Source organism: Moschus berezovskii, chromosome 6 (assembly GCF_049115385.1).
Source record: "Moschus berezovskii isolate FMDL1 chromosome 6, NW_MosBer_1.0, whole genome shotgun sequence".
Classification (NCBI taxonomy): domain Eukaryota; kingdom Metazoa; phylum Chordata; class Mammalia; order Artiodactyla; family Moschidae; genus Moschus; species Moschus berezovskii.
The window spans coordinates 88,626,042-88,648,265 of NC_142465.1; the positions used below are offsets into that span (position 1 = coordinate 88,626,042).

The following is a 22,224-nucleotide window of genomic DNA, read 5'->3' on the forward strand; positions in this document are numbered from 1 at the left end:
TTCCCCGCGCCGAGCGCCGCGGCTGCAGGGTGAGCGCGCGCGCGCACGGGTTCCCCGCGCAGTGATGTGGCAGCCGCGGCAGGTCGGATCACGTTGCTGGCCCTGTGCTGGTACCCGTTGGACACAGGATTAAGGAGGGAGGCTTTGGAGGTGCCAGCGGTAGTAAACGTGGGCTCTGCACACTCCCGGCGTCGCGGGGATTTGGGGCGGGGAAAGCACGCAGCGCCACTCGAGACGCGGAGGGGCGGTGGAGTGGAGCCCGCGAACGATCCTGCTGCATTGCTTCTCCGCCGTCGCCCCGCTCTTGCCACCCATCCTCTTCCCTCCCTCCCCGCCGCGTCCCTCCGGGAGCGCCTGAGGCCCCGAACGTCGTCATCTGCGGCTGTGACTAGTGGCACCGCAATTCCGGCGGCTGCGGGAAGTTTGGGTGGCCCAGGGACACCGTGTGGCCGAAAGACACACTGGGGTTGCGACATTCTGTCCCAGTGGCTACGGTTGCCTGTATCTTAAATCCTTCAGGGAGCAGATTTCAAATTGTCCCTTTTCGGGACAACCTCCAATCAGGACTATAAGGGGGGTTCCCCCCGACCCAGGCCGCCCAGCGGTGAGCAAACAAGTTTCCAAATTGTCCTCTGGGACTGAAGTTGACCCACCGCGAATTCTCTTTCTCTTTCCTTTCTCTGGTCCAACCCAACAGCACAGTCGGTGCAAAGGCAAAAAGCCACGTTCACGTTCCTGAACCGTCATGACGGACGGGTGGAGGGAGTCGCACTTCCGAGGCGAGGAAGCCCCGGCGGCCCCGCACCCCCGGCGCCCCCTCCCACTCCCCAGCTGACTGCACCGCCTTCGGGAAGATGAATAGCTTGGCTGAAGTTGTTTTTCCTTTCCGGTGGCCCTGATCAGGTGTCCCCGCCCCCTCCCGCCGTCCGCCTCCCCTCGCAGCCTGCTCCCGGCGCCCCCTCCCGCCCGGCCCCTCCTCCCCCGCCCCCCTCCGGGCTGGACCGCGGATGGTACGTTCCGCACGTGAGCTGGGTGCTGGTCTGGCCGGCGACGCGCGTGCCCTGTGGCCAAACACTGCCCGGAGTGAGAGCAAACTACCAGCGCAGTGGGGCCGGCGCGAGTGTGCGTGCGTGTGTGTGCGTGTGTGTGCGAGAGAGCAAGCGCGGCGGGAGGGGGGGAACCAACTGCTTCACACTTTCAACACTGCACTGAAGAGGGAGAGAGAGAAAGAGAGAGACTGGAGACCTACAGATCCCCCAAGATCTCCCAAAGCTATCGTCCCACAGATTATAAACCCCAAAAATCGAAACAGAGGAAACGGACAGCGGTTGAACATGGACGAAGGAATTCCTCATTTGCAAGAGAGACAGTTAATGGAACATAGAGATTTTATAGGGTAAGGTGCACGCACCCTTGCGAATATCTGTCTAGGCTTCAGTTTGAATTTTTTTTTTTCCTCCAGAAAGTGGTATGGAGCGGGCGAGGACAGAGCCCCTCCCCGAATGGGTGCCTGATGCTGATTTCTGTTTTGCAGACTGGATTATCCCTCTTTGTATTTGTGTAAACCCAAAAGGAGCATGAAGCGAGACGATAGCAAGGTAAGTGTAGTTTCCGCTGTTCCCCATAACCTGCCTGGGTAGTTAATTAGGGCCATTGATTTCACAGGGAAGCTCTGCCCGCAAATATATTCCAGCCTTTGAGCTTCCCCAACTGTGAATTTTAAGTGGTTTGCTGGATACTCTCAGGGGGAGATTAAACATCATACCTGAATTTAAATTGCATTTCAGAACAGCCCAGAGGAAAGAGGTGTCTGGGGCATAGTTTCTCACATAGTATTGGGGGGAGCAGTATTGTTATATCCAGTAAGTGAATATTTAGCTTATCGTTTTTTCTCTTCCATGACTCTCATATTTGTAGGATACCTACAAATTACCGCACAGATTAATAGAAAAGAAAAGACGAGACCGAATTAATGAATGCATTGCTCAGCTGAAAGACTTACTGCCTGAACATCTAAAGTTGACAGTAAGATGCACATTTTTATTCTTTGCTGTTCTCCGGGGTCGTGTTAATAGCCTGATACCAATCCCAAGAGATATAAGAATAAATGTAAATATCACATGCCTTACAACTTGTGCTATAGTGTAGAGTTTCCTGCAAACTCAAGAGTAGGTGTTCACAACTTAAGGCAAGAAATCATTTATAACCTGTATGGTGGAAAACTCAAGAAGTATAGGAATAGTACTTCTTTCAAGTATTTGCTTAAGTTGCTGTGCCAAATGGAGAGCCAGTCAAGCCAAATGTATGTTTTTAAGTAACCAAGTGCTCCCTTCTTTTTTGCATCATTGCAGACTCTGGGGCATCTGGAGAAAGCGGTAGTCCTGGAATTAACTTTGAAACACTTAAAAGCTTTGACAGCCTTAACGGAGCAGCAACATCAGAAGATAATTGCTTTACAGAATGGTAAGTCAGTTCAGGGAGGCCACCCCACCCCCGATGAAGCAGGGCAACCCACAGAGGAGCAGTGTTAGGAATCTTCCCCCACCTCCACCTCCTAACCAGGGCTCACTTTCATTTGTTAAATTGCTTACACTTTCCCTTCATTGGAAAGTGCCCACTTCCCGACGCATCCTAGACGCTTGAGCAGAATTCGGAGGAATCAAATTTTTATTTAAAGTGGTGGTTGCGCCCTCTCCACTTTGGTTTCTCCGCTGGGACTAGAGCGCCCCCCTGCCTCCCCACCCCCGCCACCCCCTACTCCTCCCGCCCCTCGGCAACCGGTGGATAATATCTTTCGAATACAGAGGAAAAACCGAGATCACTTTAGTCAGTGCAGGGCCCACGTGATAAGCAGATGTTTCAACGTCGATATTTTTCTTCTTGCCTTCATTCCTCTGTTCCCTTCCCCCGCCCCTCACCCCTTCCTCATCCTAGGGGAGCGATCTCTGAAATCGCCCATTCAGTCCGACTTGGATGCGTTCCACTCGGGATTTCAAACATGCGCCAAAGAAGTCTTGCAATACCTCGCCCGGTTTGAGAGCTGGACGCCCAGGGAGCCGCGGTGTGTCCAGCTGATCAACCACTTGCACGCCGTGGCCACCCAGTTCTTGCCCACCCCGCAGCTGTTGACTCAACAGGTTCCTCTGAGCAAAGGCACCGGCGCGCCCACGGCCGCCGCCCCCGCCGGCTCCGGGGCCGCCCCCTGCCTGGAGCGCGCCGGGCAGAAGCTGGAGCCCCTCGCCCACTGCGTGCCGGTCATCCAGCGGACTCAGCCCAGCGCCGAGCTCGCCGCCGCCGAGAACGACACGGACACCGACAGCGGCTACGGTGGCGAGGCCGAGGCCCGGCCGGACCGCGAGAAGGGCAAAGGCGCGGGGGCGAGCCACGTCACCATCAAGCAGGAGCCCCCCGGGGAGGACTCGCCGGCGCCCAAGAGGATGAGGCTGGATACCCGCGGCGGCGGCGGCGGCGGCGGCGGCCCGGGGGGCGGCGCGGCGGCGGCGGCGGCCGCGCTCCTGGGGCCCGACCCGGCCGCGGCGGCCGCGCTCCTGAGACCCGACGCCGCCCTGCTCAGCTCGCTGGTGGCGTTCGGCGGAGGCGGGGGCGCGCCCTTCGCGCAGCCCGCGGCTGCCGCGGCCCCCTTCTGCCTGCCCTTCTACTTCCTCTCGCCTTCGGCGGCCGCCGCCTACGTGCAGCCCTTCCTGGACAAGAGCGGCCTGGAGAAGTACCTGTACCCGGCGGCGGCCGCCGCCCCGTTCCCACTGCTGTACCCCGGCATCCCCTCTCCGGCCGCCGCCGCCGCCGCCGCCGCCGCCGCGGCCGCCGCCGCCTTCCCCTGCCTGTCCTCCGTGTTGTCGCCCCCTCCCGAGAAGGCGGCGGCCGCCGCCGCAGCCGCGACCCTCCTGCCGCACGAGGTGGCGCCCCCTGGGGCTCTGCACCCCGCGCACCCGCACGGCCGCACCCACCTGCCCTTCGCCGGCGCTCGCGAGCCCGGGAACCCGGAGAGCTCTGCTCAGGAAGATCCCTCGCAGCCAGCAAAGGAAGCCCTCTGAATCCGTGCTCCAATTAAGAGGGGACCAGGGTTCACGCGGAATAATAATATTAATAAGTTAAAACACCCTTAACGTTTTTAAGGGAGGAAGTGTAAGAGATGCACGACAGGCTTTAAAAAAAAACAAACCAACACAACAACACAGGTGTTTTGCGTACATGTGGAGTTCCTGTTTTGCTCACCCCTCACCGCCAACTATCCTCTACACACCTACATCCCTTTCCCCCCCCCACCAGCTGTCAAAGAACCTCCTAGATACCGATTCTTTTCTTTCTTTGAAGAACTCCCCATAATAAGTTTGGCCTTCTCTTAGGCCACGTTCCATTCTCTTTTGAAATACAGAACCGAATTCTCGAGGAAGTGAAAACGGTCTGCTCTATGAACCAGGGTAGGAGAAGGTAACGTGGAACCCCAGGTAGCTGGTCTCTGCCTGCGTCTCAGAGCTGTCCTACCTGCTTTAGGAGGCTTTCCACAGGCAGAAGGAGGACCTTTTCGAATTCGACTTACTCTTCAGTATTTTATAGTGTTCAGCTTTTTTAAAGGCGTGCATTTGTCAAAGAGGAAGAGGTGAGACTGCAGGCGCTCGCGTTGCAACCCATTCTGAAGTGGTTTGAGTGGTATCTCTTAGTACTTGCACTCGTTTAAAAGAGATGCAGAGCTGGGCCATGGTCGGAACTAAGTCAGGGAAAGAGATGGATGAGGAAGGCCAGAGTCATTCTCAGTACATTTGCTAGCACTTTATTGAGAAATTGACCATGAATCAATTAACTCATCTTAATTTCATATATATACTTATATATGTGAAATTGAGTGCCTCTGTTCTTACCCTGTCATTATTTAATCCATCATGTTTCTTAAGTTTGTATCATCTTCCTGTTAAAAAAAAACAAAAAACAATGTGCACTGAACTTTAAAAAGTCCAAAACTGATTTATCGTATATTCTGTTAATTCACAAAAGTGGAGGAGGAAGGCATGGACAGTTTCCTTTGGAAATGCTGTAAACACGTGGAATGGAGCCCTGTGAGGCCTTCCTATCTCCAAGTCTATGTATTTTCTGGAGACCAAACCAGATACTAGATAATCACAAAGAAAGCTTTTTTAATAAGGCTTAAACCAAGACCTTGTCTAGATATTTTTAGTGTGTTGCCAAGGTAGCACTGTGAGAAATCTCACTTGAATGTTATGTAAGGGGTGAGACACAACAGTCTGACTATGAGTGAAGAAAATATCTGGGTCGTTCAGTCCGTTTGGTGCATTTGCTGCTGCTGTTGCTACTGTTTGCCTCAAACGCTGTGTTTAAACAACGTTAAACTCTTAGCCTACAAGGTGGCTCTTATGTACATAGTTGTTAATACATCCAATTAATGATGTCTGACATGCTATTTTTGTAGGGAGAAAATAAGTGCTAATGATATTTTGAGTTAAAATATCTTTGGGGGAGGACTTGCTGAAAAGTTGCACTTTTGTTACAATGCTTATGCTTGGTACAAGCTTATGCTGTCTTAAATTATTAAAAAAAAAAATAAAAGCTGTCTGCAAGAAACCAGTTGGTTTAGAAAAGTTTAGTATGTGAAGATAAACTAGAAATCATCTTTATATTCTAGTATTTTCAGCACTCCATAAATTCTATTACTGAAAATATATATTGCCATGCTATTTTGTGATTTTAAAATTCTTACTAAGGAATAAAAACTTTAATATATGTATGCTATGAGACCGTCTAATAATTAAAAAGGCATAAGGGAAGCTCGATTAGTTGTAAGATATCTAAGAATACAGGGATGAAGGTCATTTAGGTTCTCAGATGCCCAGCTTTGTCTTTGGCTTGATATCACACATTTCAAATGTCTTGCAAGCCTCCAGGTTCTAGCTGTATCTACTTGCTTGTTCCCAGTGTATCTACATGAAAAGTGTAAAAGAAAAACCTACCACTCACTCACCTAGTTTATGTCACACCCAGTTTTCTAATGCTTTCGTGTTTGAGGGGTGTTTCCCTTTTCATCTTTTGACACCAGTATTGGAAAAGGAAATGGCAACCCACTCCAGTGTTCTTGCCTGGAGAATCCTAGGGAAGGGAACCTGGTGGGCTGCCATCTATGGGGGTCACACAGAGTCGGACACGACTGACATGACTTAGCAGCAGCAGCCTCTGATATATGGCCTGGTATTTCTCTTTTACTGGGTCCCATATAAATACTGTACCACTTAGGAGTGGCTAATTTCTTGGTATATTTTAGCTTCTTAAGCTTTATAAAGTAAGTCTCTTGTGGGACTTTATTATGGAATTCAAGTAAGAGAAATAATTATTTCTAGACTTTTCTCGTTTATAATCAGATTTGGATTTTATACCAACTGTGTGAAGGATTGTCAATATTTAGTTTCAATAACGTTCACAAACCCCTTGATTTCTTAGAGGTATTGAAATAATAGTCAAAATTTATGAGATGTGGAAAAAGTGCTCCCTCTGCTGACTTTATGGCAACCAAACTGCAAGTCATAGAAAGTGGAGCCGGAAGGAAGTGCAGAGAACAGCTGTCCAGCCCCCTGCATTTTAAATAGAAACGAAGCCCAGAGAGATCCGATATCTGCCCAAGGTCACACAGCTGCCTAGAGCGAGCACTAGAGGCCAGATCTGTGGTATTCCCCAGTCAGTGAACTACTTCCCACTGCAGCATCTTGAACAAAATAAACCAAATTTGATTGGGCAGCATTCAAATAAGCCACAGGAATAAAGGAAACAAATATTAACATTGCAAAACTATGTAGGATTTTTGAGCATTTTAACTTACTGAACTTTAAAAAAATATTCTGTCTAAACCAAAATAAAGGAAAAAATAGCATTTTGAATACTTTGAGCTACATGTTAATAACAGGTTATAATAATCCATTTTATAACCAGAAGAGAAGCAAAGTAAGTCAGGATAATATGTTTTAGCATTTGTATAGTTTTGGTGTAATAAAAGAAAAAACCTTAGGGTTGGATCAGATTTCAGATTTTTAGTTCAAATGCCTTTATACTAGCATGGTAATAAGATAAAGTTGCTGAGGATAGAGTTGCAAAATGATATTATCTGTACTGCTTCTGAAAAAATGTTATTTTAGTCATTGATTTATTTTAATGAACCAAAAGACAAGTCATTATAATTTGCTGAAGAGGATTCTCTACCTATTGCTGTGAAGTTTAGTCTACATCCTTTGTAGTATATGTGATTTTTCAATATATGACAAATATGAATCTTGGGTCAATAATGTTTTTACACGTATAGTATTATACCAATTAATTTTACATACACAGAGCTCTTAGCAAAGTTCATATTGAACTGATAAAAATTCTTTCCTACCCCAAAGGACTAAGCACATTTATAAGGCTCTAGGAACTATATTTTAATAGCTCTTTAAAGTATGGCTGGAATTTTAGTTTCTATCATTGTGAAAACTATTTCTCTCATTTTCTTCTCTGTTACTAACCATACAGTCCACAACTTTTGTTATTGATTACCTGAGGTTTGTTCAAAAGTATGTCAAGCCTCAGGCTGTTCCTGCTCATATCACAGGTCAATTCTGAACCTCTTCATGGGAGGTGAGCTCCAGTAGAGATTCTGAGAAGACAAGGCTGTACAGACTAGGCAGGACTTTTTACTTTAGACAGCAATGAACAGAGCCCTCATGAACAAATTAAGCCCATTATAATGCCAAAAGTTGGCTATATTATTGTGATAATAGTATTTTACTTCAGAGAGCAATCTGATGTTTTTCATTCAACAAAAATTCTTAACCTATTAGACCCTCAGATCAGTATTTAGGCCCACCCATTGTTCTAACTGGGCTTCCCCGTTGACTCAGAGGTTAAAGCATCTGCCTGCAATGCAGGAGACCTCGGTTTGATCCCTCGGTTGGGAAGATCCCCTGGAGAAAGAAATGGCAACCCACTCCAGTATTCTTGCCTGGAGAATCCCTTGGACGGAGGAGCCTGGTGGGCTACAGTCCACAGGATCTCAACGAGTTGATCATGACTGAGTGACTTCACTTCACTTATTGTTCTAACTGTGCTGTTTTAAATAAGTCCAAATGGGTATACAGTGTGTATGTGTATGAAGTCACTTCAGTCATGTCCGATTCTTTGTGACCCCATGGACTGTAGCCCACCAGGCTCCTCTGTCCATGGGATTCTCCCGGCAAGAATACTGGAGTGGGTTGCCATTTCCTTTTTCAGAGGATCTTCTTGACCCAGGGATTGAACCCACATCTCTTGTATTGCCTGCACTGGGAGGCGGATTCTTTACCACTAGGGTCACCTGGGAAGCCCCCATGAGGATGCATAACTCCCAACACAGTGCATGCTTAAACCCAGTGTAAGTTCCAGTTTTTCATAGAATTTAATAGGGGATTGACATGGAAAATTATCACATATTTTCTATGATTAGGATGGGATTTATACTAAAAAAACATGTGCAGCGTGTACTTGAAAAAAAAAGCTCTGGGAAAGGAATTGGACATGTCTTAAAATTAGGTTTCTTGCACTTGTTCAGTGATTCCATATTGAAAACTCTGAACAAATGTAAAACTAAACCTTTATAAAAGTTGATGTTTTAAAATCTTGAACTAAGTGATGTCCAATTTATATGACTTCAGGGAAAGATATGTGCCCCATGAAACAATGGTTGAGAAAACAGAAGCTTCTATGTTCAGTTGCCAACATTGTCTATCTTTTCTTTATTTTTTCTTTAGTAGTTCAGTGAAAAGCTTAGTAAAATATGTTACACATATCTTAGAAAGAAATACCTTATCTGTAGTTAACCTTTCTCAATAATTCAGGGTCATCATTACAAACATCACTTTTGCACTACGAATATTATCTGGGAAGACTGGCACCTGCACTAAATCCTTTTTGAGTCCTTATATCTGTTTTTTTTATAGATTTTTCAGTCTCTTTACTCAGGGTCAGGCTACCAGCTTCACTTCTTGATGTGTTAGAGCCTCTGCCTCCAAGACTTACCTAATTTGCTACTTCTGAATTACTGTAGCCTGGGAAACCATTTAACCAAAACCACACTCTTTGAAACACATGTAAAATGAGAATAAATACGTTCTAACACAGTACCTGAGGGGCACTTCTCTAAATTCTGTGAACTTGTAGAATCAATGACATGTTGATCTTGCCAACTTATTTTCTTCCTTTAACTTTCACATTCTCAGCAATATTCCATATCAGAAACACTTATGCAAAAGCCTTCAAACACTATATATTTAATCATTTTATTACATAAAAATAGTTTTCTTTTACAGTTGCTAAAAAATAAATTCCAATGCCAGAAGCCAATTATTTGATTTGATTAATACTCTTTCTGTCAGGTTGATAGGAATAGGGGACCAATGGCCTTCAGTGAAAACTGATCCTGCATTTTGATTCATGGATAACTCGACCCTGCTTCTGGTGTACCATCTCCTCTGCCTCTGGGTTTTGGATATCTTGGTTGGCAGGTCCAGCTAAAGCACTCTGGGAACTGACAGGGAACATGTAGGCCCTGATGCTGCCTCTGAATTTAGACATGCCCATTGGAGAGCCTTGCGAGGTTCCAGACTCCTTGTGTGTGGAATGCAACAGACTCCTTTTTCCTTGAGCCTACATATTCAAGAAATAGTGGACATGGGGTTCCAGGCATTTGTTTTTCTCCTACTGTGTGTGAGGTGCTGTCGTAAGAGCTGGAAAATCAAAGATTAATGATCTCAGGATCTCAACGTCTACTAGGGGTGATAGACCTACACTAAAATAAATTACAACACAACACATTACTTAAGTGCTCTGTATCCGTGATTATAATACTTGGGGGTGAAGGTTGCTAACTTCATCTGGGTGGACCAGAGAAGACCTTAAGAAGTAGCTGAGTTTTACAGAAGGAATAGGAGAGTAAGTCCATCTCCAAAGAGAAGGATCTGGCGCAGTCTGGGCCTGTGCTAAGCACCAGGACCGTTTAACTGGTTATATTTGATTTGAGGTCTGAGTAAGTACTTCCTAACTTCTCTTTCTAACTTGACTGCCATACTGACTCTCACCATCATCTCCTCCTAAGGATCTGGGCCATATGGTGGGATTGAGGCAGGGTCATGATATTTCCTACTGCAAAAAGAATAGTATTCATAACCTGATAATATCTAATGAAGTAGAGGGGGAAAAACAGTACCTGGCAAGCAGCTGTGTCTCACCTCACCCATCCATCTTAAAAAGAAACTAAGGATGACTTCTTCCCCTGCACGTAGGGGCATGGTGATCCATATTCTCCACTCAGTACCCAAAGGGGAAATGAGAGAAAGGTGCCCTAGAGGGAAACAAGAATCCTAAAGCCTGTTTTTCCAAACCTCTGGGACAAAGCTGAAGCAGCCAACTAATCCGAGGTCAGGTATCTCAGTAAGTAGCAGAACCAAGACTTGAACTAGATTTTTTGGTTTTAAGTCCACTGTTCTTTATACCATTATCCTATTGTATAGTAATTAGGAGGTGACAGGCTGAGGTTTTCGCTTTAAATGAGGTAAGCCAGTCCATTTGAGGTCATAAGAAGCAGACTATATGTTTTTGGTGAACAAGGGAAGATTAGCACAGTGATAGCCTTTCAAATTATGTCATAAAAGCATGAGGTAATTATGATGGTGAAATTCTGGAAAAACAATTTTCAACATACCCTACAAAGAACCATACAATTTTGCTGTCTACTCACTTTGGAGACATCCAGAAAGGTTTCCTCCTTGGTTTGGAAGTCCCCACATAATCTGGTGAGTTTACCACCTCTGTCTCTACCCCTCTGTACCTAGTGATTCTAAAGTTTCTCCATGAAAGAAGGGATCAAGTTAAGCCTGGCATCTGGACCGAGAGAATCTTTAGAATTGAGGAAGTAGAAAAGAGGGTGATTTGCTACAGTTTTTATATGGGGTATTTTTAGGGTGTTGTCAACTTTACAAGGCTTCCCTTGTGGCTCAGCTGGTAAAGAATCCGCCTGCAACTGCCGGAGACCTGGGATCGCTCCCTGGGTTGGGAATACCCCCTGGAGAAGGAAAAGGCTACCCACTCCAGTATTCTGGCCTGGAGAATTCCAAAGAGTCAGACACGACTGAGCGACTTTCACTTCGCTTCACAACTTTACGGTTTCAATTTGAAGTCTCTTACATATGGGTATGCGCGTGTATACACACTATCAAATGCTGAGTATCCACCACGTAACTGTAAAACTTGGCTTTCATATGCGGTACAGGTTCAAGCAGTGTTTCAAGATCTAGTTTTGACAGGGGGACTGCAGTTTGGATTACATTTCTGAAGACCTCAGTTACTTCCAGTAATGATAAAATTCCCTCTGACAGGAGATCTTAAAGACACCGGCTTCTCTTTCGGTGGTTTAAGCGGAGTTTTGTTTTCGACTATATAGGTGTTAACGGGGCCTATCTGCACAGCTATAACGTAGCTGTGTGGTCCGCATGAGACCAAACTGGGAAAGAAACCCGACTAGCCACCCGCACCCTGGCGAGCTCTGCAGACACAAGTGGGCGCGATAAAGGATCTACTTCTGAGCTCTGTGTTTGAAACGTACTCATTTAAAAACTGGAAAACCAACCCTAGTTCTGAAAACGCCGTTCGAGCGCGGCGTGGTGGGGGGAGTTCAAGCAAGAGGGGAATAATGTCATCAGTCTGCAGATCTTCAAGGAGCCTTAGGATTGGAAAGAGAGACGCATTCTTAGGTTGCCTAGCGATAAATCGGCCGATGATATCATTCTCCCGGAGGCCGGCCTCCCGCTCGCGGCCCCGCCCGGCTTTCCTTCCTCCCGACCCCCTCCCCCACCTCTCCCCCCTCCCACGCCCGGGTTCAAAGTACAGCCGAGCGGGGTGAGGGAGCCGGGGCCGGACGCGGCGTTGTCACGTGCACCCGCACATGCCGCGGCGCACGCTGCGCAGCACGTGAGAGGGGGCGGGGCGGGGACGTGGAGACTCCGGCGCACTGCTTTCTGCGCGTGCGCGCTGGCCCCCCGTTTCCGCCCCACCTCCGAGAAACGGACTCGAGGGAGCCGGCGGGTGGCTGGGGTGGATTGGCGGGCGGGCGGGCGGAGGGCCGAGCAGAGGGTTGGGCGAGGCGGGCGGGCGGGGACGGGGACGCGCCCTGCCGACAGCTGCGCCGCACCCTGATTCTCCGAGTCCTAGCGGGCCGGCCCGCGGTAGTCATTCCTCCCGAATTAAAGCTGGCTGTGACTCCGCGCTCCTCGAACCATTCTGACACAGCAGTTTCCGAGCAGCCCTGCCGGGCGCGGGTTAGAGGAAGGTCGACAGCCGCCCCGGAGGGCCTGGGGGCGGGAACTTCGTGCCTGGGCTGGCCGCAGCCGGGGGAAGTGACAAGCTGGGGGGTGGGGGTAACACCCTGTGACACACCCGGCGGCGCCGGGACGCGGGCCAGACCCTGGCCTGACCTGGGCACGTCTTGTTGGAGCAATCTCTGGCAGTGGCGGGGGGCAAGGTTGGGGGGGCGGGGTTTGGGGGAGCATCTTTCATTGGTCTGTTTTGCACACTGAATTCTCACTAATTAGTCAGCAGGGGGTTTATTTGTGATAAATACATTGGGACTTTCCAGGCAAGGTGTAAAGTAAAAGGAGTGATTCTATGGCCCTAAAGGATTCTGCAGGGTGCAGTAAAGTGGAGGAAATTATTCAGGGGCTGGGGGATGGGTTTTATGTTATATTTTCAAAAATTACTTAGGAACGCTTTCTGTTAGGAAAAATGAGCAAGTCTCACACTTCGGCTTTTTGAAGTGATCGCAGTAACTTGATTTTGTAACACGTCTGGAAACGTGCATGTTTATAAAGGATCTAAAGTGAGTAATTCCTCTGAAGGAATGTGGAGTTCGTGAGGCCCTTTGGCCAAGCGGGTGCAGAGGGATGTGTTACAAAGATAGAGAAGCCTCACTACCCTTTTGCAGATTTGGTTCGGGTCATGTGATGGAAAGTGAGCTCGGGGGTTGCCAATAATATTTGGACAAGTCAGGTGCCAGTATTTGCTAAGACGTGCTGGAGTGGTTGTAAACTCTCCAGAGTAAAGGGCACACTGAGTGCCACCCTGGAAGCAGACTGCTGTGAGCAGGCAGACATTGACAAAGCACAAAACGAAGTCATGGTTGTTTGCCTCCTAATGATACGTATGCGTAATGTCTTGCAGGTTGAGTTTGAATAACACTTGTGTACCACACAAAGTGTTTGTAGGAGACAGCTTAGTTATCAGTAGTACTCTGAAAGTTGAAAAAGCAAAGGTAGATTTTGAACATTCAGTGAACAAATATCTATCAAGCTCTTCAGTTCAGTTCAGTCGCTCAGTCGTGTCCGACTCTCCGCGACCCCATGAATCACAGCACGCCAGGCCTCCCTGTCCATCACCAACTCCCGGAGTTCACTCAAACTCATGTCCATCGAGTCGGTGATGCCATCCAGCCATCTCATTCTCCGTCGTCCCCTTCTCCTCCCGCCCCCAACCTTTCCCAGCATCAGAGTCTTTTCCAGTGAGTCAACTCGCCGCATGAGGTGGCCAAAGTATTGCAGTTTCAGCTTTAGCATCAGTCCCTCCAATGAACATACAGGATTGATCTCCTTTAGAATGGACTGGTTGGATCTCCTTGCAGTATAAGGGACTCTCAAGAGTCTTCTCCAACACCACAGTTCAAAAGCATCGATTCTTCGGCGATCAGCCTTCTTCACAGTCCAACTCTCACATCCATACATGACCACGGGAAAAACCATTGCCTGGACTAGACGGACCTTGGTTGGCAAAGTAATGTCTCTGCTTTTTAATATACTATCAAGGTTGGTCATAACTTTCCTTCCAAGGAGCAAGCGTCTTTTAATTTCATGGCTGCAATCAGCATCTGCAGTGATTTTGGAGCCCAAAAAAACGAAGTCTGACACTGTTTCCACTGTTTTTCCATCTATTTCCCATGAAGTGACGGGACCAGATGCCATGATCTTTGTTTTCTGAATGTTGAGCTTCAAGCCAACCTTTTCACTCTCCTCTTTCACTTTCATCAAGAGGCTTTTGAGTTCCTCTTCACTTTCTGCCATAAGGGTAGTGTCATCTGCATATCTGAGGTTATTGATATTTCTCCCGGCAATCTTGATTCCAGCTTGTGCTTCTTCCAGCCCAGCGTTCCTCATGATGTACTCTGCATATAAGTTAAATAAGCAAGGTGACAATATACAACCTTGACGTACACCTTTTCCTATTTGGAACCAGTCTGTTGTTCCATGTCCAGTTCTAACTGTTGCTTCCTGACCTGCATACAGGTTTCTCAAGAGGCAGGTCAGGTGGTCTGGGATTTCCATCTCTTTCAGAATGTTCCACAGTTTATTGTGATCGACACAGTCAAAGGCTTTGGCATAGTCAATAAAGCAGAAATAGATGTTTTTCTGAAACTCTCTTGCTTTCTCCATGATCCAGCGGATGTTGGCAATTTGATCTCTGGTGCCTCTGCCTTTTCTAAAACCTGCTTGAACATCTGGGAGTTCACAGTTTATATGTATGCCAAGTATTGGCTATATAGCAGTGACTCATATAGACGTATTCATCACCCATCATGGTGCTCAAAACTTGCAATAAAGCCTTGCAAGTTCCCGGGCATTTGCCAGCCAGTTATTATTTATGGGCTCTAGAGATCATATCTCTCGCTGCACTGGATTTTTTTCAGTTGGTGCTTAGGAAGATACCAGGCAAAAGGCATCAGTTCCCCTCCCCTCTCCCTTCCCTCACCTCTTGGAGCCTACTAGCCTCCCTGCTGCTCTTCCAACAGGACAAGCTTGATCCTTTCCCAGAATGTGTGCACTTGCTCATCCATCTGCCTGCAACACTCAATCCCCAGAAGGGGGATAGCTGATTCCAACCACACCCCCACCTTTTTTTAGGTCTTTGCTCAAATGCCAGCTTCTTCAGAGAGGTTCCCCCTGAGCAGCCTGTAGGCAATATATAAAATACCACCCATCTATCATTTTATTTTTGCTCTTTTTCCTTCATAGCAGGAATCATGTATGTACGGATTTGTATGAATACACAGACATATAATTTGTTTATTGCTTGTCTCTTTGGGATGAACATGGACTTTATTTTGTTCACAGCTCTTTGTCTAATGCCAAGAATGGTACCTGGCAATAAATAAATTTTTATTTGCTATTTTTTTTTTTTTAATCTGCGCTGGTTGTTTGATGCTGTGAGCCGGCTTTAGTTGCAGTGATCAGGGGCTACTCGTCATTGTGGTGCATGGCTTTCTTATTGTGATGGCTTCTCCTAGATCACTGGGCTCTAGGTGCACAGGCTTCAGTAGTTGCAGCACATAGGCTCAGTAATTGAGGCTTGCTGGCCCTAGGACACACAGGCTTCAGTAGTTGTGGAGTGCAGGGTCTTTGCCCTTCAGCAGCATGTGGAATCCGCCCAGACTAGGGATCTACTAGAGTCCCTTGAGTTGGCAGGTGGATTCTTATCCACTGCGCCACCAGGGAAGTCCTATTTGCCTTTTATTTATTTATTTTTTTTACTAAACATGTATTGATCTTAGATAAACATTTGCTGGATGAATGAATGAACATCTCTGGCAAGCATTTCAGCTTGATTACCTCACTAAAGACAACAGAACACGGCCTCTCAAAGCAACCCTTGCATGTTAAAGTTCATTTCCTCAACACTTATTGAGCACCTGGGTGACACCAGCAAGTGGCAAGGAGTCAAAGGCAGTTAATGCCTGATACCTGCAAATGGGAAACGACCTGGGAGTGATTTGGAGACTGATTGAATTTTATTGTCGCAATAAAATTATAGATATGGTATTTAAGCATTAGTAGATTTCCCCTAACAATAGAATTAATATCATTTCCATCTTAGTCCAAATGATTACAAGTTATGGTTAAAAGAAATTGTTCACTAAACTGAAATACCTGCTTTGAAATTAAAAATTAGACTGATCATTTCCCCATCCCCTGAGGCAACCTGTAGAAGTATGTTTCAAAGATTCTATCTCAGCTGTCAGATGGCTAATGAGCCTGTGTGGAAGTGAGTGGGACCCTCAGACTTCAACCCATGATGGAATTTACAGTACATAGGGCTTGAAGGTCCCGAATGCTTCTATTCTTCATTGGCTCTGCCAGGTGTGATAACCTTTGTCCTTTAGGCAATGAGCTTCTTTATGGGGAGAGCCAGTCAGTATTTGTCAGTGTATGCTCAGCATCTAGCACAATCCCTGGCATACAGTAATCACTCAATAAATGGCTGATGAAATCCAAACTCTCCTCTCCATTTCCACAGTCATTGTCCTAGTTCCAAGTATTATTGTCTCACACCTGGATTATTGCAAGAACCTGCTCAGTGGCCTTTTTCCAGTCTTTCTTTCCCATGCATTGACCGCACTGCCAGCTCAGTTAACTCTTTCAGTATCAACAGAGCACTAAAGAATAGTTGGAGACAACCCATTACATGAAGAAGTCACGAAAACTTCAATTTCCCTTCTAGTTTCACTTCCCTCGATTCTGCCCCTTCTCCTATTGCCCCCAACCAGACGATGGGCATCAATTGCCCTAGTTGCAGTGAACTACCACAAGTTCCGTAATATGCTTTGTACTTTCAAATGTTTGTCTTTGGGTGAAATAACCTTATTTGGAAGTCTCCTACTCATGCGTCAAAACTCAGCCCAAATTACATCTTCTCCGTCAAAACTTCCAGAACTGTCTGAATCAACAGGGAACCTCACCCATTCCTTTGTGTTCTCTTAGCACTTTCTTTAAATCTCCACTTGGCTGTTTAAACTCTCACTGCACAAGCATGCATGTGCAAGAAATGATGTCCTTATTTCTCTCATTAAGTCTGACTTCAAGCCACCTCCCCAAGGGCTGGTGGGAAGAAATCTCAGTCACTGTGGGCCGTCCCGCTTCCACCCTCCTTAGGATTTCACAAGGACTTGGGACTCCAGGATAACAAGGAAAGGCTCTCTTCATACTCATACTGAGATACTTGTCCGTGTCTAAGACTGCCACTGTCGGTATAGTCTTTGCTGAGCCTGGGGATCCAGACCTTAGGGGCGTTGAGCCCCATTCCCACTTGGGCCTTTGCAACATCCAAAGAACTGTAGACCTGTGACCCTGATGCCTTATTGCTTCTGCCTCTATTCCTAAGGTAATCTCCAACTTTGGAGAGGGTTATAGGAACCAGGCAGTTAACCTAAATGAGTGATGTTGGCTGAGAATAAGACCATAGAGAATGACAAGGGCCACAGTGAACTGGAGGTTGTAACCCCGCAACAGAGGCAGACATTACTCCAACTAATCGTAGTCAGGTGAAAAGGCCACCCAGGACTGCCAGGTCACTGGACTTTTCCAGGAGAATCTGAAGTCTAGATTTTAATGTGAAATCTACTCCCAGAATGTTGGCGACTATTTTTAAAAACCTCAAAACACTATTCCTTATAAATGAAGCATGTCTGTCAAAAGTATTAGCCTGGGGAAGTCCCTCTGAGACCTCTGCTTTAAAGGAGGGTGGGAGTGGGGTGGGAGGAAGGCATGATGAGAGGTTTTCTTCAAGCATTTAACCCCAAACTTCCCTGATACAAGTAGCCCTGAAGTTATTCTTTAAAATTGGTGAAGGGAAAAGTGCGATGAGAACAGACATTGATAAGGTCTCAATAAATTACCCTGTCACCCTGGGATTGTTCACATTGTGTTGTAATTAACTGGGTGTGTCTTCCACACCCTGGCACCCAAACATTGCTCCTGCTCAGATTGGCACCATCTCCAGCCTCTCTTGGCCCTCGCTGCTGTGACTGTTGACTTGTCCTTAGCTCCCTCTCATATTTCCTTAATGACCCTCTGTCTCAGACCTCTGTCCCACTTACCTCAAGTCCTCTGTGAATCTTCCCAGTCTCAGGAAACTCCTACTTCAAATCATAAGGCATCATCTCCCCAGCTCTCAGCCTTCCTACCTACCTCCGCTCACAGCCTCGTTTTCCTTCCTGCCACTCCAGAGGGAAAAGTCACCCTTCTGTTCAGAGCCAGCCCTTCGATTTGTGTCACTGATGACTGTTAAACCACACGGTGAGTCCAGATTTCTGTTAAAGGAGTTCTGTTATTCATTCATCATTGTATTCCTGGAGTCCAGTAAGTACAGGCAAGATGCCTAATAAACATTTATCAAATAAAGTGTGAAAGTGTTAGTCTCTCAGTCGTGTCCGACTCTTTGCAACCCCATGGACCACAGCCCGCCAGGCTCCTCTGTCCATGGAACTCTCCAGGAAAGAATAATGGAGAGTAAATACGTGCCCTCCCCACCTTTCTTTTTAAAATCTGGGGGCTATAGCCCAGTTCCTAAAAAATTGTCTAGATACGTAAGACAACTGTTGACACCTGATGCTTCGTGGGTATTGATGTAGAGACAGTAGTTTCCCCTGACTCTTGAGTGTGGGCTAAATTTGGAGGAGATAATCCAGGCCTGAATGTGGCTGGCAGGCTAGGGAGTTCCTCCTGGGTCAGGGTAGTGCCGTCCAGCTGTGAGTCTGCTGTATTAATACCTCCTATATGTCTTCTCTGATTACTGCTGGTGAGGCTGGCTTCTGGCACTTGCTGAGGAGAGCAATGGGGAAGCCTCCATGTCCAAGGTGTCACATTGCTCTCTGTCCCCTTGGGTTCCACCTAAGGACACCACTGCTGAGTTACCAGATTGTCCCCTGGAGAAAGACTGTAAAAGCATTAAGCTTTCTTACTTCTTGCATGTTTTGAGACATTTTTCTATTCTCTTTTCCTCCAACTTTTAAACCTTTAAAAAATATATTTTGATGGTATTTTAAAGTCTGTATAATTATATTTATCTTTAATCCTACTCTCATATTCTATTTTATATCTTCCTTATTACCCTGTTCACCTTCAACCTTTTTTTATTTTGATTTTAATCTGTTTAAAATTATTTCATAACTAACTTTCATTCTTACTTTAATTTTAATAGTTATTTTAACCTTCTGGTATCCTTGCAATTTTTAACTTGTTGTTCTCATCTTTATTCAGCTTATTTTATAGTCCATGTTGTACTTTTGTTTTGTAAATTTTTATAATTCTCCTGGTTTAAGATTTCACCTTGTTATTCCTTGAAGAGTTTCTTATTTCTCAGTTTTCAGCTTTTAATTGGTTTTAAGTCTTCCAGAATCTGTAATTTTCTACATTTTCTCTTATTATCTGTCAATCAGTCTAGTTCAAATAATTATTTGTAAGAAGCACATTGAAGTTAAGATATCTGTCCCCCACTGCCAGCCATCACTGTAAGTACATTTTTTTTTTTTGCATTCATGTTTTTTTGACACAGCTTTCTGTGCAATCATGATTTTCATATTGTGTATTTTTTAATCTGTGGTTTCTAATGTTTTAATTCATTTCTTTTGGTTGCAAGGAACAGACTCACTCCAGTTCCCTCAAGTGATGGCATTTTAAGAATGAATGTACAAAAGAGGAGACAGGAGTCTCAGCCACTCTGCAGGCCAGGCATCATTCCTGTCCTATGGACCGTCTTCGGCACGAGCTGAGACTGTTACACATTTGGGCACCAGAAAAAAAATTTAGAAGCAAATGTCATATCAAGGTGGGAATCTTCATTCTGTTCTTTGTTTATACCCATAACCTAACTAAATCTGAATTTCAAAGAAGAGAATCTTATCAATATCCAGGAATAAGAATCAAGCTACCCAAAAGCGGAAAAAGAGAAAAGGTTCAGGTAGCTCCAGATTCCTCCACAGCAACATTCACTGCAGAGGGCAGAGGAGTAGCACTGTTACCCAGAAGTGTGGTACATGAACCAGCAGCATTGGCATTTGGGGGAAGCTTATTAGAGATGCAGGATTTCAGTTGCCATTCCATAGCTGTTGAATCAGAATCTGTACTTGACCAGATTTTTGGGTGACTCCTAGGCTGCTTCTTTGAACTTTGCTTTCAATTTTCTTTGGTCCTTTGTTTTTCTTTTTCCTAAGAAAGCCTATTTCTGTAATTTTTTTGAAATTGGAAGTATTTGTTTTCAAATTAGAACCACTTGAGGAATTTCTTAAAAACCTCTGTTGCATGGATCATATGCTCAGAGAACTTGATTGAATTGGTCTGAGAGGATGACCAGAAGCCAACAGATTTTCCAGAAGCTGCCAAGGTCATTACAAAACGCAACTCAGACTGAAAATCATTGAATCTAGGGAAACCAAATCCATGAACCCCTTTTTCAGCGAAAAATTACTGAAAGATCGACACTAAGAGGACAGAGAAATGAATCAAAAGAAAGAATTGAGAAATGAAGACGCTGCGGTGAAATAATTATTGAGGTAAATAAAAAATATACTACCCCTAAATAACTCAGAATTTCAGTTAAGTAATATCTAACTGGCACTCTAGAAGGTAGACATGCTACTGTGTACCCTCTAAATTTCTGCTTATGTTTGGGGCGCCCTCTGTCCCCACATCCATTACTTTTTGTGTTTCTATCATTTGTCCTCAGAACTGATGGCTGCTGCTGGTCCCTCCTTTTGTCACGTGACCCCTGGCAAGCTCTTCTTCAGCTGAGAGACTTGACAATGAGAATGGTGACTTACCTTACCAGTCTGCTCTGGGTTTCTAAAAGAGTGCCAGAAGTATGGGCTAGAAGACTAGGGAAAGCCTTGTGATGCTCGATTAGAGTTAGAAGGATCAGTGTGAACTCATGATGGTATTTATATAAACTGCACAGATCCTGCCTCTGAGGCCCTGCCTTGCAGATTCCAGTGCTTCAGCTGCCCAAAGCCCCATCTCCTCCTCCTCAGCTCAGAGGGACGCTGCTCTCGGCTTAGATTCCAGATCGCTACACTGCAAGCAGGCGAATTTCCCCAGGCAGGCAGCTGAGAGTCATAAGGCTCCCCTCTTAGGTTTCCCTGCCTTCAGGGGTTGATTCTCTGCCTGCTCTACCCTGTGTTGTTGCTTCTTCAATGTCTGAAAACACTTGCCTTAGACATTTTGTCTGATTTTATAGTTGAGATGAGAACGTTAGTTCCAGATCCTCCATCATAGACGAAAGCAGAAATGCTGAACTATATAGTATTTGATGATAGTGTTGTTTTTATGTAAAATTTCCTGGAATTGATCGCTGTAGTGTGGCTATGAAAGAACTCCTTATTCTTGGGATATACATGTGGAAGTGTTTGGGACAAAGCTGTCTACAACTTACTCTGAAATGGTTTAGTCAAAACAATAACAATACAAATAGCATTAATATGTAAATTTGTAGAGGGAGCGAGAGAGACTGATAAAGCATGTTTCTCGCGGAGAAACTAGATGAAGCATATATGGGAATTCATCACGCTATTTTTGTTAACTTTTCTGGAAGTTTGAAATGTTTTCAGAATAAATAGTAAACAAAACACCCTGCTTGAGTGTAGACTGGGATTACATCCAAAGTTAGTATGGAAAGAAAAAGTAGTAATTTATAGTGAAGAACCCTGGAAAGTACCACCTTCACTCAGAGATCAAGGTCGACATCGCCACTTGTAAGTCATGTGGACATCAAGTACCCACTGACATTATGTGATGAGCAGGTTTTCTTGACTCAAAATTGACAACCCAAATTAAGAACTAAAGGGGATCCTTAAATACACGTTCCCTTAAATACATTTTCAAACAGATAAATATTAGCCATTTCATTTATGTCTACCTAATTTAAATAGCATCTGTCTCTAGAGAATTAAGGGTGATATATCTGTATTTATCAACTCTATTCTAGTTCCAGAGTCCTGAGAAATTCATGACGTGGAGAAATTAGGTGCTCTGGCCGCTGTCCTCCTACCCAGCCCAACTCATCAGAATGGTAGTTTGGATCTCCCTCACTGTGTGGCCTCTGTGTTACCTGCAGATGAAGGCCTACCTTCATACAGCTGACCTGGCTTGAACCCAGATTGTCCAGTTTCAAAGGACTGGATGTCAAGCTGTTGAGCTGGCTTGTCGTGTCAGTAAACTCTCTACCTGCCTGTGGAGACTAGGACTCCTTTCCTGGAAAGTTGGCTGTGGCAAGGGACGAGATGCACTGGCTTTCCTCAGAGGATTTAGCATCAGCCTGCAAGACCTCTGGAAGTTTAATACTCAGCTCCCCTCTCCACATTTGTGGTTTTAGTCACTTTTCTTTCTGATT

General features: G+C 45.7%; 2 protein-coding genes and 1 long non-coding RNA gene across 4 annotated transcripts in view; 2 read left to right on the plus strand and 1 right to left on the minus strand.

Annotated features, from left to right (window-relative positions):
- The window catches only part of SSPN (sarcospan), a 142,694-nt gene extending 138,594 nt beyond the window's left edge, over positions 1-4,100 (minus strand). Inside the window, exon 1 of one of the 2 annotated variants that reach the window (XM_088837264.1) lies at positions 3,966-4,100. The gene's annotated coding sequence lies outside the window, so the exon portion shown is untranslated. The remainder of the gene's footprint in view (positions 1-3,965) is intronic. The other variant, XM_088837266.1, reaches the window with a different exon arrangement.
- Positions 972-6,899, plus strand: BHLHE41 (basic helix-loop-helix family member e41). The gene is made up of 5 exons (XM_055395710.2): positions 972-1,396; positions 1,535-1,598; positions 1,918-2,025; positions 2,352-2,463; positions 2,935-6,899. The coding sequence occupies exons 1-5, from the start codon at positions 1,008-1,010 to the stop codon at positions 4,050-4,052; spliced, it is 1,791 nt and encodes a 596-aa protein (XP_055251685.1). The 5' UTR covers positions 972-1,007; the 3' UTR covers positions 4,053-6,899.
- Positions 6,900-19,486: 12,587 nt separating this feature from the next.
- On the plus strand, positions 19,487-21,394 carry LOC129536669 (uncharacterized). The gene is made up of 3 exons (XR_008681852.2): positions 19,487-19,668; positions 20,297-20,392; positions 20,566-21,394. It is a non-coding gene; the product is annotated as an uncharacterized LOC129536669 (long non-coding RNA).
- The last annotated feature ends 830 nt before the right edge of the window (positions 21,395-22,224 follow it).

Coding starts and splice junctions, on each gene's coding strand:
- BHLHE41 (XM_055395710.2), top strand. CDS start 1,008: ATGGTACGTTCCGCACGTGAGCTGGGTGCTGGTCTGGCCGGCGACGCG. Junction 1,599..1,917: donor TGAAGCGAGACGATAGCAAG/GTAAGTGTAGTT, acceptor TCATATTTGTAG/GATACCTACAAATTACCGCA. Junction 2,026..2,351: donor CTGAACATCTAAAGTTGACA/GTAAGATGCACA, acceptor GCATCATTGCAG/ACTCTGGGGCATCTGGAGAA.